The 18441-nt window shown below is 40.3% G+C and overlaps 1 protein-coding gene across 1 annotated transcript in view; it reads left to right on the forward strand.

The window, feature by feature from the left end:
* LOC109911903 (tomoregulin-1-like) overlaps window positions 1-18441 on the forward strand; it is a 192526-nt gene that overhangs the window by 167326 nt on the left and 6759 nt on the right. Inside the window, exons 7-8 of the mRNA XM_048613902.1 lie at window positions 4309-4365; window positions 7058-7172. Coding sequence (XP_048469859.1) covers window positions 4309-4365; window positions 7058-7172 — 172 coding nt within the window. The remainder of the gene's footprint in view (window positions 1-4308; window positions 4366-7057; window positions 7173-18441) is intronic.

The raw sequence follows: 18441 nt of genomic DNA on the forward strand, positions 1-18441 counted from the left end.
TCAGACCCTTTTCTGATGAAGGGTCTAGGCCCGAAACGTCAGCCTCTCTGCTCCTATGATGCTGCTTGGCCTGCTGTGTTCATCCAGCCCTGCACCTTGTTGTCAGGAATTCAAGAGAATTGGTTTTACACAGAGTGGTGTAAGAATATGGAATCCACTTTCTGTTCTCTGCTTGTCAAACCTATACCACCACCTCTTCAATAGGGCAAGGAAATAAGTCTCAAATCTGTCCCTGTGGAATGTAGAATTAAACCTCATGCTTCTGACACCAATCTGATCCATATTGGCTATGCAGCCAATTGCTTCCCCAAAAGCAGTCAGAGTAAGTACTGTGGCAATATGCATTATTACATGCTCTTGTAGCCTGAAGCTATGGATAATAATGGGAGAGGCTGCATTTTTTGGCTATGAAGTCCTGGAGTGTGGCTCAGAGATAGGGATGCTACCCATTGCACAACAAGACCTCCTCTGCAACCAATAATACAAGGAGTAATTGAAATGACTAGCATGGATCGATTTAAGTGGAAGCTATTTAATAATTTAAGGGAGAGAGGAATAGAATGATATATGGATGGGGTTAGATGAAGAATGATGGGAGTATAGATTAGATACATTGGCATAGATCAGTTGGGCTGACTAGTCTGTTTTGGTTTTGTAGACAATTCTCACATAAATAATTTTGGTGGGAAGGAGTGATTACTGTGATGTTGAGATACTCAGATGCATCCACAGGAGTTGCTTCTCAAAAATAGGCTATAAGAGAAGTCAACATGGATTGTATGTAATATTCGCTCAATCTTAGAACCTAAGATCATAAGATGTAGGAACAGAAGTAGGGCATTCAGCTTATTGAGTCTGAACCATTCAATGAGATCACAGCTGATTGGCAAATCAATCTGTAAGAAGAGATAAAGAGATTTATTCATGTTTATAAGTATATTTTTAAGTATAGCTCTAAATCCTTTTAGTTTTATTTCTCTCTAATGCTCCTAGAGCTTCTCAGACCACACTTATTCCCATTGCCCATCAACCTTTTTCTTTCTATTCATTTGTGGGATGTGGGCGTTGCTGGCTGGGCCAGCATTTCTCCACCTTCTCCACCTCACCCTTGAGAAGGTGGAGGTGAGCTGCCTTCTTGAACTGCTGCAGTCCTCCTGCTGTGGGTTGACTCACAATGCTATTAGGGAGGGAATTCCAGGATTTTGACCCAGCGATGGTGAATGAACTGCAATATATTTCCAAGTCAGGATGGTGAGTGGCTTGGAGGGAAACTTGAAGGTGGTGTTGTTCCCATATGTCTGTTGCCCTTGTCCTTCTAGATAGAAGTGGAGATGGGTTTGGAAGGTGCTGTCTGAGGATCTTTGGTGAATTTCTGCAGTGCATCTTGTAGATAGTACACACTGCTGCTACTGAGCGTCGGTGGTGGAGGGAGTGGATGCTTGTGGATCTCCTGACGCTGTGGATGAATTAGGATACAATTAGATGAAACTTGTGATAACACAAATTGCACAAAATTTATGGGGGGATTACATTTTGTTGATCTATATTTTGTTATGGTATATTTTAACACTTTCAGAGTTTGATGATCTTTACAACTTTTATCCACCCTCACGTGTGAAGAGGTGCTTGAACGATAGGTGATAGCTCCTTATAGTGGTACATTTCTTGACCAGGAAGTTAGCGGAGTGGAAGATGTCACACTGGCTGCGTGTACCTAAACATCATTTTATCGCATTGCCCATAGCTGGTCGCACATTGATTTATGCCAGACTTTTAGAGTCCTGAAAAGAGAAATATTCATGTACACAATATACTGATGCCAATATAAATATAACATAAAATCATGGATGATTCAGCACAAAAGGAGACAATTCAGCCTACTTTGCCAATGTTAGCTCTTTGAAATTATTCTCCTATTAATTTAATTCCCAGTTTTTTTCTCCGTGACCTTGGAAGGTTTGGCTTAAAGTATATCCTTTGTATATCTGCTGATATAACCCACTTTATGTATCTTACTTATTTTTACATTGTATATTTCTATATTGTATTCCATTCAATGCATTCCCAGTTGTAACACCTTTTTTCCTTGCATCACCTCTCTTTTTATCAATTATCTGCCACTCTGTCAAAACCTTCGTAATTTTAAGTAACTTCACCAGATTTCCCTTAACCTTTTATGCTGTAGTACTAAACCCAGTTTCTCTGGTCGATACAGTGTGGAGCTGGAGGAACACAGCAAGTCAGGCAGCATCAGAGGACCAGAGAGTCGACATTTCGGGCCTTTTTAGGCCAGAAACATTGACTTTCCTACTCCTCTGATGCTGCCTGACCTGCTGTGTTCCTCCAGCTCCACACTGTATCAACTCTGACTCCAGCATCTGTAGTTCTTGCTATCTCCCAGTTTCTCTGGTCTCTACCTATAACTGAAGTTTTTCATAATGAAGAAAGAAGGACTTGCATTTATATCAATGTTTTTCATGATCACTAGATGTCGAAACCTCTTTATAGCCAATGTAGTACTTTTAAAGTGTAGCGAGTGTTGTAAGAGTAAATTTCCCCCCTCCTGCCTAAGACCTCGAGACCTTGACATTGTTCTTCAAGTGTTCCAGAAATGCAACAGAGTAAATAAATCCAGTAATGTTTTCTAGAGTTTAGGCATGAAATCCTTGCTTTCATATTGTGGTCCTCAAAGATTCCATTTGCCTTTTTAGCTGTCACCTGGGAAGATAACTTTGCATACACCACCAGTTTCTCTGTTCCTTCAAAATAGTATGATTGGGTTTATATGAGGGATCTCCTCATTTTTCCTATCAAAATACATCACTTTTAGCGCTTTCCTGTATTAAATTTCATCAGCTGTGTGTTTGCCAATGTTACCAGCCTACCCACGTCCATTACTGTTTTCCACTACATTTCTGATTTTGTGACCTCTGCAATTCTGAAGTTATGCTCAAATCCATCTCATGAATATATATTAAATAGAATAGTGTTCCCAACACTGACCACCTAGGGGACACATTCCTCCCATTTAACAACAGTTGCTTACACGGCTCTGCTTTTGGTCCTTTAATCAGTTATCTATCCATGTTACCACTGCTTCTTTAATCCCAGGAATTTCAGTTTCCTATTTAAACGATATTAACTGCATTGCTGTTGTCAATCCTATAAATCATTTCATAAACAACTCAAACAAGTCAATCAAACACAACTTTCCTTTAACATATCGATGCTGGTTTTCATTAATATCAACTAATTTTATTCCAGATTATTGTTTCTAAAAGTCTCTATCACTGATGTTAGGCTGATTGGCCTGGAATTGTTGATTTAACCTCATTATTTTCTTTTTGGACAGGGGTGTGACATTTGCATTCTACAGTACCCCTGCCAAATTCAATAAGAACTGTGGCCAAAGCCTCAGGAATTTACATTCCTGCTTTCTTTAAGCAATGTAGAATGGACTTGGTGGTTTTTCTATATTCATACGTACATTTAAGTGTACACATTTTAAATACTTTCCCTATTTTATTCAATTAAATTTCTCTACAGCTTTCTCCACTACTATGACATTGTAGTAATTACTTATTTAGTCAAGATGGATACAAAGTGCTGCTTTAGTACCTCAACCCTAGGTCCTCTTCCACAAGATGTTCTCCATTTTTGGTTTTTAATCCATTGTATCCTTCCAGTGATGACCATTTTTCTAATTATCTGTTGATAAAAGAATTTCAAGTTATCTTCTATGTATTCTAATGCACATGCCATGTAGTTTATAATGATATGTATCATATAATGCATTTGACTGAAGAAAATACAGAAGAGGCTATGGCAGGAGCACGTGCAGAAGAATTTCATGACCATTGCAATAGCATCTCCATTTTATGGTGATCTTGTCAAACATATGTGTTGATAAGATGGAAATAATAACGCAAGGCAAACTACTTAAATTGTTCTGCAGTTAGTTAAAAATGTACAATTGTCAAAGGCCGGTAAGTGGTTTATGGCTACCCTGAAAAATTGTTTAATGGTTTTTGTGGCCATTATTTGTGCTGTCATCTTAGATGAAAGGTGACTACACAATAGAAAAAAAGACTCTAATTCCACTTACATATGAAAGCCATGTATCTAGTTCCTATCGGAATATCAATCAGAGGTTCCAGATGGTCAACCTGAACCAGTAGCTGGATATGGCCACATATTGGTAATACAGAAATGAAGAAAGAAAAATATGTCCAAACTGTCTGTCCCTTTCAAATAAGTGATAAGCCAGTTTGTTGATAATGTCTTTATGCATCAACTTTTTTTTTTAAGATGACACTGCTTCTTTGGGGAAAGACAACGGATTTCAGCTGGGTACAGAAGTTAAAGGTAAGTGGTGGAAAACCTATACATGATTAAAAACATTCACTGCCTGCTGTGAAGTAATAATTTTTAGTTAACAACAAAGAGTAGGGCAAGAATCTGGGAAGACTGGCACAGAAACAGATCTGCACTGCCTTTAAACCAGGCTAAAGTGATCTCACCGAATACATTGCAATGCATTTTTAGTAAGTTGATCAGAACTCGTCCTCTGATTAGAATTGGATTCTATTGGTTGTGGCCTTCACCCAAATGGAGTGGTCAAAGCTAAGTTCAGCATGTGTTAGTGCCTTAAATGCAAGACCACTTTTGCTAATTTTGAGGTCGGTTTTCTGTGCTGTTAATTTTTTTTTACATTTTGCTGGCATTTTAGAAAAATATGTTCCTCCACATTTAGTGTCATTGTTTGTCTCCGAATAATGAAGGAACTTAAAATAGTAACAAAAATAGAAAATGATGGAGAAACTTAGCAGGTTTCGCAGCATCTGTGGGGAGAAAGCACTGTAAACATTTCGGGTGCTGTGATCCTTCAGCAGAACTTTGAACTATGAATGTTGCTCCAATGAAGGATCATGCACCCAAAATGATGACTCTACTTTCTCTCCACATACGTTAAAAGACTTGCCGAGTTTCTCCAGCAATTTCTGTTTTTGTTTCAAATTTCCAGCATCTGCAGCTCTTGTTTTTATGTAAAATAGTAGCATTGTCTGTTAATTCAACATAAGCCTTCTATTAATCCTCAGTGGAACATGAAATGCTGAAGAAATATAACACTTGAAAATAGAGCACATACAACTCAAACTTCACCTATCAAGGAGGAAGAAACATGTTAAGTCTGGGGATTTGTTAAAATCTCCAGCTTAAGTTAAAGAGGGGATTTGTTTACAAGCACTATAAGTACATTGTTTTACAGTAGTTTTGGTGATAGAATGCAATAGTAGTGAAACAGTAGAGTCAGACTATTCCCATTTGATATAATGTTACCAACTGCAGTTGTAACCTTGGCACACCTGCATGGCAGTGAGCATGGGCAATAGGTTGTGCTCAGTTGAAGTCAGTCTCAGATCATTTGGAGATTGCAGGTGTCATTACAGATACTAATTTAAACATGCATTCATGAAAGGTGGAATTTTCAGCCCATCAATTGGCTTTGAGACAGAGGTTGGTGCTGGTAGGCTGATAAAACGTGACAGTTGGCCTTCCCATTACCTCCCTGTCTCAATTGTATAGGGCCAGTGGAGGCACTGGGCAGCTCAACTATATGCCCAACTAACAGTAGGTAATCCAGCAGCTTTTACTGGATGGCTGGTGTCCTCCTTTCAGTGTTCATTATGCCCAGCAAAGGCACCCACCACAAGGTCATCATCCCTCACTCCCTCCCCCACCCCACTTTAACTCTCAACTCCCCGCCTCTCAAACGTGGCCACCCACCCTCCTCATCTCCCTTATTGGGACCTGCCCACTGAGGGGCCTCTCTGCATCTCAGAACTCTGCAACCTCTCACTATATAGACAATATGTTTTGTTTTATCATTTCTGTCATAATGGACAGTATTACACTTCCCACATTGCCCAATCACTCAACCTATCTATATCCCCTTTTAGGCACCCTGTGTTCTTTTCACATCTCTCTTTACTATCTATTTTGTGTCATCAGCAAGTTTGCCTTCGGTCCTTTCATCTAAATCATTTTATATAAATTGTAAAGAGTTGAGGCCCCAACAGTGACTGCTGTGGCACACCACTTGTGACATCCTGCCAGCCTGAAAAGACCTATTTATTTCTCCTTTCTGCTTCCTGCTAGGTAGCCAATCTTTTTTCTGTGCCAATATGTCATCCTGATCACTATAAACTTTCATGTAATTTTTGACATGGCACCTCATCAAGTGCCTTCTGGAAATCTAAATACAATGCAAACAGAAGTTACTATTTCAAAGAACTCCAATAGATTAGTTAAACATGATTTGTCTTTGACGAAACCATGTTAGCCCTACCTGTTTTCCTGGAATTTCGCTAAGTGTCCTGTTATAATGTCTTTAGAAATAGAATCTAACATTTCCCCCATGACAGATGTTAAGTTTACTGGCTTAAGGCTTCCTGCTTTTTGCCTCCCTGCCTTTTTGAATAAAGGCGTTACATTAGCTATTTTCCAATCTAAAGACATCTTTGCAAATCTAATGACATTGTTTAGCAGTTCACAAACAATGAATCATTTTAATATTGTTCTAGGTAATCCACCACTACTTTCATACATCAAAGTTCCACTAATAGCAAAAATATTAATAGTGTTATCCTGGTTTCTGCACTCTGAACTAAAATTTGTAACACAGTAACAATTTTTTTAATTGCTAAAAAATGGAGAGAAGTCACTTATTGATAACACTTATAATGCTCCAAATGCCTGTAAGAGTGCTACCAGAAGCCTGGACCAATTTGAAATGCCTGAACATGAGGTTAATAAATGCCCCAGATCAATCAGTTAAAGAAACAAAATGGGACAGTAAGCACATATGAAAATTTTGTCGAATTCTTTTGATTGAGGCCAAAAAAGCTACAGATAACAAGCAGGAGAATGCTCATAGATATTCAAACCAATCATCCAAATCAACGATGATAAGTTTAAAGCAGCCAATTTGTGCCAAATATGTAAAACAAATGAAATGAGTGTACATAACCCCGATGCTTATTATTGTACTTTTAAGATGCCAGTGATCAAAGAGAAGATATTTACACCGGGAACTACCAACCGTGTTCTGAAAATATCTGCATGCATGGCAAATGTGAATATATTTATGCTCGCCGAGAGACATCCTGTCTGTAAGTGTCTGATTCTCCTTCTTATTGTAATAATAAGGTTCTCACTAATGTGCTTTTGAAGTTCATATTATTCTTTATTCTTGGAAAGATTCTAGATAAAAATTGCATTGATCCAGGCATAGGTTACAAAAGCAAGGAAGTTAGGATGATCCTTTATAAACTCTGCTTTGGTCATAATTGGAATATTTAATGGGCTAAATTTTCAATAGCAAATGAGTAACTCAAGTTGGCAAATGTCCTAACTTCATAAACCTTCCTAAGTATGAAGTATCCTCTTCCACATCATTTTCTTTTGATAGAAGTGGTTGGGGGATAGAATTGGGACCACACAAGCAGATCGGTAGTGACTGAGTGCTGAAAGACAAACAGAATGAGTCTTGTCTGAGGACCCAAACTCTTGTGAAAGGATTATGTGTGAGTTTGTTTAGACAGGGTTCAGAGATGAATTGACTTTACTTGATTGCATCACCATGAGGTTATACTATGTTATTTTTTTCTGTGATTTTGTCACTATCTCAATTTCAAGTGCATAAAACTTCTGTTATTGAACTTATTTTTTAAAATTATAAATGGATGATTTTTACTAAGCTGTTTATCACATTCCATTGTTACTATTAGGTTCTTTATTTCTGTACATCATGTATACTGAGTGGGCATCAAAGGGCCATAGGTTAATGTGAGTGCTATAGCGGGCATGAGTTAACATCGAGTTGGCATGGAGGGGCCATAGAAGCTGTCTTTCAGAAAGTTTCTGAATCCAAACAATGATTCTTGACTTCTCTGAAGGGCTGTCACCCAAAGTTTATGGAAATGTTGGACCATTTTCAGAAAATTGAAAGTGGCTTGTCGATGTCTATCTCTACAGTGGAGATAGCCAGGTCTAGGTTACACCAGCAGGAATTGGGGTGTCACAATGGGGATGCCACTCCAAGACTTGGAGACTTCTATCACTTTTAATGACTCCAGAGCCCTACCAATTACAAAGTAATCTGGCTCATTATCTCCGATGGTGGACATTACACTTCATGAAAGATAGCTTTTAAAAGATTCATGAAAATAGTTCAAAGGTTGGGGTTTTTAGTTACTTGGATAAACTGGAGAATCTGGAGTTTTTCTCCTTCTGATGAGAACAAAGGACTTGGGAGCAGGAGTAGGCCATTTAGCCCTTTGGCCATGCTGTACCATTCAAAGTGATGATTGGCTGGGCTGGTTGTGACCAACCTCACACTCCTGTCGTTCCCCCATGCCCACACTGTGCATACCATTATTACAGCTGTTCACAATCATGAAAAATATATAAAGAATAGAGACTGATCCTATTGGCAAATGGCTCAATAACCAGAGGACAAAGATTTAGGTGACTGACAAAAGAACAAAAGGCCACATAAGGGAAAACCTTTTTATAGCACATTGGTAGAATCTAGAATGCCGTACCTGAAAGTGGGCTGGAGGTAAATTTTAATTCTGCCTTTCAAAAGGGAATTAAGATGAATATCTGAATGGGGAAGGTCTACAGAGCTACGCAAAACATAGGAATGTAGGAATAGGTAAACCATTCAGCCCCTAAAGCTTGTTCCACCATTTAATAAGATCATGGATAATCTGTGGCCGAACTCCAAATATCTGTCTTGGGCCATATCTATTACTACCTCTACTTAACAAGAAAATTATCTATCTCAGATTTGTTGTAGAAAGTTCCACACTTCTACCACCCTTTGTGTGTAGAAGTACTTCCTAACATTTCTCCAGAACGGTCTTGCCCGAATTCTCAGACTAAGTAGGGAAGTGGGACTAATTGCTTTGCAGAGAGTCGCAATGGCCTCCTGTGCTGTAACCATTCTATGATTCCATAAATGTAACAAATAATAATCTTAGCAGTAAAGCATTTCCTCTATTGTGTTAGACACTCAAGTCTTAAGTCTAATTTGTAATATTTAGATTCACCCGCAACTCCATTTATTGGAAACAATCCCTGTACTTTAACCTGATTAAATTTACCAGTATCATGTGATAATGTGTGAAACAATAATTTACTCACAAGAGTAATCGGTAGCAGTGGAATTCACAGTTAGTTGAATGTGATATCCTCTACAAAATTAGCATTAAGTGGGTTTGAGCTGTGCAGATGGAATGCTAAAAGCAATCTTTGTTCAAATGGTAAAGATCTTTTGCTCTGATAAATTCAGTCTGTATGCACAGCATTTTAAATGCTTCCTTAAGGAAAGATATGCTATTTTACATTCGTACAAACTCCTAAAAGAAATTCTTTATTGTTTCGTGGGATGTGGGCATCTCTGGCAAGGCCCTTGAACTGAATGGTTTGCTAGGCCATTTCAGAAGGCTGTGATCTGGAATCTCCAGGTAAGAATGGCAGACTTCATTCTTCATGAAGGAGATTAGTGAACCAGATTTATTTTTTGAAAAGCAATCAATGATAGTTGTCATGAAACTATCTTTCAATTCCAGACATATTCATTGAATTTAAGTTCTACCACCTGCCATGGTACGATTTGGTTCACGAGTCCAATGATATTACTGTCACACTACCATCCCTCTACCACTGCATTTATTCACATTGTGCTCATGGTTATACATGTGACCTGTGTAGTGCAACAGTATTCCAAGATCATAATTACTTGAAAGCTACAGAGTTAGACCCAAAACAATGGCTCAACACTGAAGGAAGCTGTGGAGAGTTTTCAGTTCAGTGGCCAGTGCTTTTCAGTTGGTGCATGAAACTCAGGTTATAGAAAGATCTCACTGCCTCTGCTAGCAATACATCAGGATAATTTATTCTGTATTATTCAATCCAATTGTGCATTTGCTGTTGAAAGAAGGCATTAGTATAAAGAGGGACATTCAGTTGTTTGGTCCTTGTTTAAAAATGATGTTACTAATAACATACTTTTTCGACTTAATTTAGCTTCTTTCTGTGGCAATTCCCAAGGATGTTTGTGTCAAGACTGGATTATTTTTCTGTATCTAGTCCCCTGTTATAGTTCTTGCAGAGATTTAGATTTTACCTCATTGAACAGATATATCTATGAACAACACAAGTCAACAATTGTTAAGCTCTTACGGACATGAAAACATCATCACCACATTTCAGAAATAATCTTCTAGAAAGTTTACCAATAGGGTCTAAAGCCTGGTTTTATCCAAGAAGGTTGAACATGTAATCACGAGGAGAGAAGTACACTCTTGTTGCTTCATTACATCGAATCATACAGTACAGCCCATCGAGTGTGTACTTCCAAAACTGTGCTAAATCTATACCAATCCAACTTTCTAGCCCTAGACCCACTGCCTTGAATACTATGACATTTCAAGTGCTAATCCAAGTACATTTTAAAGGTTGTGAGGTTACTTCCCTCAACAAACCTCCCAGGCAGTGCATTCCAGACCCTCACCACCATCTGGGAGAAAAGTTTGCCTGAAATTCCCTCTAACCCTCCTGCCTTGCACTTTAAAATTATGCCCCTTGTTATTGACCCTTCAACTAAGGGGAATGGCTGTTTTCTAATCATCCTGCCCATGTCCCGCATAATCTTATATACCTCAATCAGGTAAACCACTCAGCCTCTCTGCTCTAAAGAAAACAACCTGACCTTGTGCAGGCTTCACAACTTAATTGCTCCGTTGTAGGAAACATCCTGGTGAATACCCTCTGCACTCCTTCCTGTGCAATCACGTCCTTCCTTTAGTGTGGTGACCAGAATTGCACACAGTACTCCAGCTGTGGCCTAACCAAAGTTCAAGTACTGTGCTGCTCCAACATGATCTCCCTCCTTTTATAATCTGTGCATTGATTGATAAAGGCAAGCAACCTGTATGCTATTTTAGCAATCCTATCAACCTGTTCTGCCACCTTCAGGGATTTGTGGACAAACACCCTTAGTTACCTCTGTCCCTCTAAGCTTCCTGATGTCCTACTATTCATTGAGTACTCCCGTGTTTTGTTATTCTTTCAACATGCATTCAAATTTCTGATAGTGTTGCATAGTCTTGTATCAATGCTGTGAGAAAGACAATATGGCATGCTATCCAATGTTCTTCAATGATATCAATGGAGAGTGCTGCAGAGGTAGTGAGATGCAGTATTGACTGCCACCACTGATTCATTCTAAGTGCATTCCTGGGAGAGGGATAGAGCTTGGGGCTAGGAACTAGCATTTGGAGCAGGAGCTGAAAATAATAACTTCACATTTCCTATTTTCAACTGCCTCTCAGGCAAGCAGTCTGAAAATGTCATAACAATGGAAGAGTTGAATAAGATGTTATCATTGCATATGTGAAAACTTACACTGTTTCCAGATGATATTGCTGGAGGGCAACACATGAGTGAGAAATAAGAAGGGCAAGAATGGATACATAGGTGTCACCAGAGATAACATTGTAGCAGTAGGAACAGAAGCTATAATAAGGGATACTTTAGCTATGATTAAACCAGTAAGAAAGGAACTGGGTGAAAGTAGTTCCATTCAGTGAGAACACAGTGGGGAGAGTTGGAGGAGATGATGTGATCAACCGTATCAAGGGCTGCAGTCAGGTTGAGAAAGGCAAAGTGGGCTTGTATCTATACACACACACACGCATGCATATACATACACAGACATGCACATATACATACATACACACAAACAACATACATTCATACATACATACACACGCATACATAATACACACACATACACGCACGCATGTACATACACACACATATACATATACGCACACATAGAAAGACACACACAGAGATGTACCTGTACAGTCAAAATAAATAGTCACTTCACTGACTTCATTGCTTTGTCATCTACTGCCATTACCTTAGTCTCAAGGACCATCTGAATTGAAATCCTAACATAATATTTGGACAAATTAATAGGATCATGTTATATATACTAAGTGCAAATGATTATGTGAGAGCAAAACAGTAAAGACAACAGAAATCAGCAGCATATGGAAAAATCAATGAAATCTGAGCATTCCATTAAAGGCTACGTTAATCAGAGAACACTCAATTGCTGAAGGAAATTACTCAACTTGGCCCCACAGATTATAACCATGTTGAAGAAAAAGCAGACTGCTGTTAACAAATGTGAATCTATGCTTCCATTGTCATCACTTGTTTACCACAATCAAGTTGGTCAGATGTGGTCTCTCCGTAACAAAACCATTGCTGGCTGTTCTTGATTAATCCCTGCCTCTCCAAATGCAGATTAATTCTGTCCCTCAGAATTGCTTCCAATAGTTTCCCCTCAACTGAGTGGCCTGTGGTTTTCTAGTTTATCCGTTGCTCCCTTTTTGAATAATGTTACCACATTGGCTGACCTCTAGTCCTCTGGCATGTTTCCTCTGGCCAGAGATGATTTGAAAGTTATTGCTGGAGCCCCTGCTATTTCACCCCTTGCCTAACTCAACAGCCTGGGATTCATTTCATCCAGCCTTGGAGATTTATCTACTTTTAAGGCATGTGGGTTCCTGCAAGCTGTGGGAATCATGCCAGATAAATTAATTCATGAACCTTGGGGAAGCTGTGGAGTCAGGAACTTCTTCACAAGTAAATTTAAAAGGTCTTGTCAACATCAGCTGCCATAGTGTAATGGTATTTCATCATTTAAGGATATTTTCAGTGCAGTGGTTGATCAAAGGACTCTGTTCTTAAATGGTAAGAGCCATTAACTTGACCAGTGCTGCAAGTGTTCAGATACATTAAAGTCCTTTCTTCAGCGAATAAAGTCCTTTTCAGCATTCTGCATGATGAAGAATTAAATGCGAACATATTGTAGGGAACGTATGTAGGTTTGATTTTCAAATTGGTTCAATGTTTTAGTATCTTCTGAGCCTATGAAGGGCTCTTCATTATGTACGAGGCAAACAACCGATGAGCCATTCAATAACACTGACTAGTCTTTGAAATGCTAATGATTTCATTAAAAATAAAAACAATTAATAGCCACTTAAAGGGAGATGGTTATTATTACCAGCCTCCATGGTCAAAAATGTCTGGTCTGCCTCGTAGGTTGGAGGTGGGGAAGGATAAATCCAGCGTGGCAGCCTCCTTGTACCTCAGACATGGGGATCACAGTCCCCACTTTGTCCTCCCCTTGTCCTCCTCCCATGGCCTCTGTACCACTTCCTCACCACCCACCCCCATCCCTAAACCCTCCATCTCACCCAACCTAGACCACTAAAGCCCCCAACCAGCTCCTGGTTCTAGCAATGGTCATGGTTCCAAGTGGTACTGCTGGGATCAGAAAGCTGCCAGCAAATGAGATGGCCAGCAGCTCTAACAGGAGGGATTTCCTTCCTAGATGGACATGGAAGCTTGTCCTCTAGCCATTTACTGCCCTTTAACTAATAACTGGTGTGGGGCAGTTATCGAAAGCAGGTGTGAATTCCTCAGCGGTTCTTTTGGGAACACGATAAGAAGCCCTGTCACCTATTCATTTTGCTGTCTGTTTCACTCCATGGACACTACCTGACCTGCTGAGTATTTCCTGCTTTCTGTTTTTGTTTCAGATTTACAGCATCTGCAGTACTTTGCTTCTGTGTGAGTAAATAAATTAAAAGCCCTAATGACATTAGCAACTTACAGACTAGCAGCTAGTTTTATCTTGACCTTCCATGATAGAGACTAGCAAAATTGGATCAATTGCCTGCCAAGGTTACTTTCTGATGACTTTAACGGACAGTAAAATCGGGCAGATTGTAAAACCGGTGCTCTCCTACTTAGCAGGTAGCTCATGTATGAATTTATATCTCGCTCATTTGTGAACCACAAATTACAGGTAGAAAATCAAAGAAAGAGATTCACTATGATTCAAACTACAAATCTTTTTTTAATAAATAAGAACTTGAGGAATTTTGTCATGGTGAAAAGTCCCATCTGATATAAGCTATTGATTTTTTGTTTATGCACGTAATTCTCTTGTCTCCAATAACATTCTCTTTGACCATTTTTCTGTCAGCCCTGAGCTCCTTGATACCTCTGATCCACAAAAACAATTGTATTTGTTTCTCTCTGGGCTTTATTAAATTGTCCTTCAGAAAATAATTATTCTAAAGGGTGGCACAGTGGCTCAGTGGTTAGCACTGCTACCTCACAGCACCAGGAACCCAAGTTCAATTCCACCCTCAGGTGGACTGTCTGTGTGAAGTTTGCACATTTTCCCAGTGTCTGCATGGGTTTCTAGTGGGTGTTCCTGTTTCCTCCCACAAAGATGTGTAGGTTAGGTGGATTGGCCAAGGGAAATGCAGTGTTACAGTGATAGAGTAGTGGAGTGGGTTTCCTCCCGCAGTCCAAAGTGCAGGCTAGGTGGATTAGCCAAGGGAAATGCAAGGTTACAGGGATGAGGTGCTTCTGGGTGAGATGCTCTTCAGAGGGTTGGTGTGGACTCAATAGGCTGAATGACCTGCTTGCACACTGTTGTGATTCTGAAGCAAATTGCAGATTGTGAATTTTGAAATTGTGGAATATTGTTAGGAGTATTCTAATAATTTAACATGACATTATAACTAAGCTGTATAATATAGTTGATCATCTTGCTATGAATTCCCCTCGGTGATAGACTCACTTACTACACCTTCATTTTACATTCTTTAGAACTTCAATCTGCAAAAGTTGACTTGAATGTTCAGTTTGTTGTGAGAGCAGGATGGAAGAATTTATTTTTCTCTTTCATAAATACCGTACATTTGCAATTTCTAATTTTATTAATGCAAATTTTTTGTTCTTTTAATTACAGCTTTTTAGTCAAAAATATATTTTATTTCCAAACATTACATTTATTTATATTCAAAGGTCCTGAAGTTACTGAAATCTCTTCTGTTGACAAATACTTCTAATTTATATTTAATATAGATTGTCATATCAGGTAACTATTTATTTAGGTTCAGTAACAGTGACCTAAAATTTCCTATAGCTGAGAAAGTGTCAGTTGGGAGCCTGAACTGTAGACTACTTGAGAGAGAATGTTACTTGATGACCAAGATTTATAAGAACATAAACTCCTCGAACACTCTACTTTTGACATTTGATATATTAGACCAAGAACCAAATTTGGCACAAATTCCAGGCTGTCAGTCACTGAGCGTAAAGTAGACATTATCTTTTTGTTAGTTCTTTCTTTCATGAAATGTAGGTGTCACTGGAAAGATCACTATTCATTGCATATTCTTAAACCATGTACTTTCTTGCTTCATAAATAGCTTGTTAACAATTAAACATGCCACAGTTTGTGATGTTACCAAACTCACCGTACAAACTTTCTGTCAGGAAGACTTGACATGGAAACCAGAGTGGGTTCAACTTATCGTTTGCTCCAAAGACCAAGTTGGACACCGGGCACCAACATCTTGGACATGGTCCATGTGCAGTGGCCACGTGCTGCCATGTCCATGAACATTGGCATCTGAATGTGCCAGCCTCTATAAATCATCATGGCACATCTCCAATCCAATTAAATGAACGTTCTACACTTTAGTGATGCACCTCAGGTTGCTCTGGCAACTGTCATTGTCACGCTGCGTTAAGAACACTGTGTGCTCAGGCACACACACTCAGCTCCTGAACGACAAGTGTGTATCTCTGGGCTCTTTGCTCACTGTCATTGTGGTCACTCCCTCTGAGTCTGCCTGAATGCCCCAGACGCTCATAGCATCCCTGCCATGCCTTGCCTTTTTGCATTTTGCCCCCTTGACTGGAGATAGCTGGCTCATGTTAGCATTTAACACAGACACAAAGCCAGGAAGCTTGGCACAGTTGTCAGCAGGCCTCATTCCAGTGAAGAGAAGTAGCCTTTGCTCAGGGGATCCTGGCAGTTAGTCAAGCATAGCCTCGGATTCCAGTCCAGGGCCTGCTCGGGGCTATGACAGGCAGCATACCACCCATCTCAACTCTTTCTGCTCTATTGATGGCTGTTTTGCTCCTGGGAAGAGAGAGAGAGAACTAGGTATTATGGAAGATGAAAATGGGTGGCACAGCTATTATTGTTGGTGCGGGTAACGAGGTTTCCCAAGCAAATGAGTAGGCATTGCAGATGGTATGCAGGGTTGGTGCTGTTATAGCTTGGGTTAAGGGTGAGATTGAATTGAGAAGATATTGCAAATATTAGTGAGAGTGGTACAGCATGAGTCTTCACAGGAGGCAAATACAATAGCGGAGGTATTGTAAGTGTGAGGTATCAGAGGGAAGTAGTAGCACCTATGTTGGCAGAGTGGGGAAGGGGATTGACCTTCTTCCTACTGTGTTGGGCATTCCTCCGGATGGATGAAAGTGTTCAACACAGGTGGCAACTTCAGAGCAGGCTGGCATGTTCTGGTGTGGTGACTTACACTGCTGGTCCTGAGAATTAACTTCACCAAACTCGCACTTACCAAAAAAAAAAGATTCCGTCTGTTGTATTTCACGCCTTCAGTTCCCTCAATTAAGTAGGCAGAAAAGACTATTCTTGTGTGGTATATTTCTTCACAATGTTCAATATATATGTGTATGTGCGTGCGTGCGTGTGTGTGTGTGTGTCTTTATATATATATATATGGGCAGATTCATTGTTAATTGTACACATTGAAATTATACTGCTAAAAGGATATGTGGCACAAATTTTATGTACTTGCCACCCACATGCCTGCAGCTGCTATATCTGCTAGTGTATGGCAATGAAGTCCCTAACTACTGACACCATGGAAACCCTCCTGCCCGGGGCAGAGCAAGTGGCAGGTCCCTGGCAGACCTGCAAGTGCCAATGACCTGGGAAGTTTCTTCCTTGGCCAGCTGCAGAGACAAGGCAATGAAGTGCTCACCAGTACATGCATCTGACTCAAATCTGGCTAACATACCCACCGAGTTGCTGCAGGGACGTGTTATCGCTCCACGCTCTGCTAAGACAATGGACATGCTGCTGGTACCTACAAGACACAACAAAGAGAAGGCATCATGAATAAGGCATTAAGAATTGTCAGGGGAAAAATGACATTGACAAGAGGCTTAATGTGAGAAACGCACCACAATGAACATTGTTTCTGAGTCGGTTGACTGATATTGATGTCTTGGCATCTCAGCAGGATGCGACTAATTCTTTCCTCACAGGGGCTGAGAAGGCAGCTGCCAGGCACCCTGCTGCCTCTCCTGGTCCTTTCGGCCCTGTCATGGTCTGTTTCCTCCTGTGAAGGAGCTAAAGGGAGGGATTGAGTGGGTGGCACAGCTGGTTCTGCTGCAGATGGCAGAAAGGTGGTGAGGTGCCCTGAGTACTTGAGTGGGCAGCACAGAGGGCATGTTGTGTTAGTATCCTGGGAGTTTGGGGTGGGTGAGAGTGAGGGAGCAAGGATGTTGTATACAATAATAAGAGTGTTGGAGCATAAGCCTTGCAATGAGTGCAATGGAGGGAGGTGGTTGCAATAGCAGAAGGTCATTGACCGTCTTCTTCCTCGATTGCTGAGCATTTCACCAGATGAGGGAGACCACACAGACCTGGGTGATGACTTCGGACCAGTTAGCAGGGTCTGGTGTCATGGTCTCCTCTGCCAGTTCTGTGGCAAGTGTTCAGACCTCCTCTCACCACTGTGTCCACCATGACATCTAGATTCCTGTTGGTGAACTGCGGCACCAATTTCCCCTTATCAACCATGGTCTCATGGAGTGTCTGCAGTCATGCGGGGCAGCATTGGGATACCAGCATTTGTCTGAGGGCACAATGGCTTTTACAAGATGGCGCTAGCGCCAGGGATGCCCTGGTGCGCTCAGATATCCATTCACTAGTCAGTATTTCTAGCAACAACATGCAGGAGAATCTGGCTTGTATCTAATGGGAGTTGGACCATAAGGGTGGCGTAGATAGTTAATGAGGCAGGTTTGGGACAATCGCACGAGTAAACTCATGACATTTTGCCAAAACATGGTGAGATTCAGCCCCTGGAGAAAAGTAAGCGATTATGATTACATCGATTTATGGTCGCTTTTCGGAAGTCGTTGATCTGACTTATGCTCTTAAAGAGACATCTGATTCATCCAATTCCCTACTGTTTTGCCATGACCTTTAAAGTTTACTTTTTTCAGGTACATGTCCAATTTCCTTTTGAAAGTTATTTCCATCACCCCTTCAGAATCATAACAACTGGCTGCTAAATCTACCTCTTATCATCTACTCTCTGGTTAGCTATCCTTCCACCAGTGGCAGTTGTTTCATCTCTATCAAATCTCACCTTAACCTTAGAGAACAAGGTGTAGGGCTGGATGAACACAGCAGGCCAAGCAGCATCATAGGAGCAGAGA

This window comes from Rhincodon typus, chromosome 2 (genome assembly GCF_021869965.1).
Source record: "Rhincodon typus isolate 14 chromosome 2, sRhiTyp1.1, whole genome shotgun sequence".
NCBI lineage: Eukaryota > Metazoa > Chordata > Chondrichthyes > Orectolobiformes > Rhincodontidae > Rhincodon > Rhincodon typus.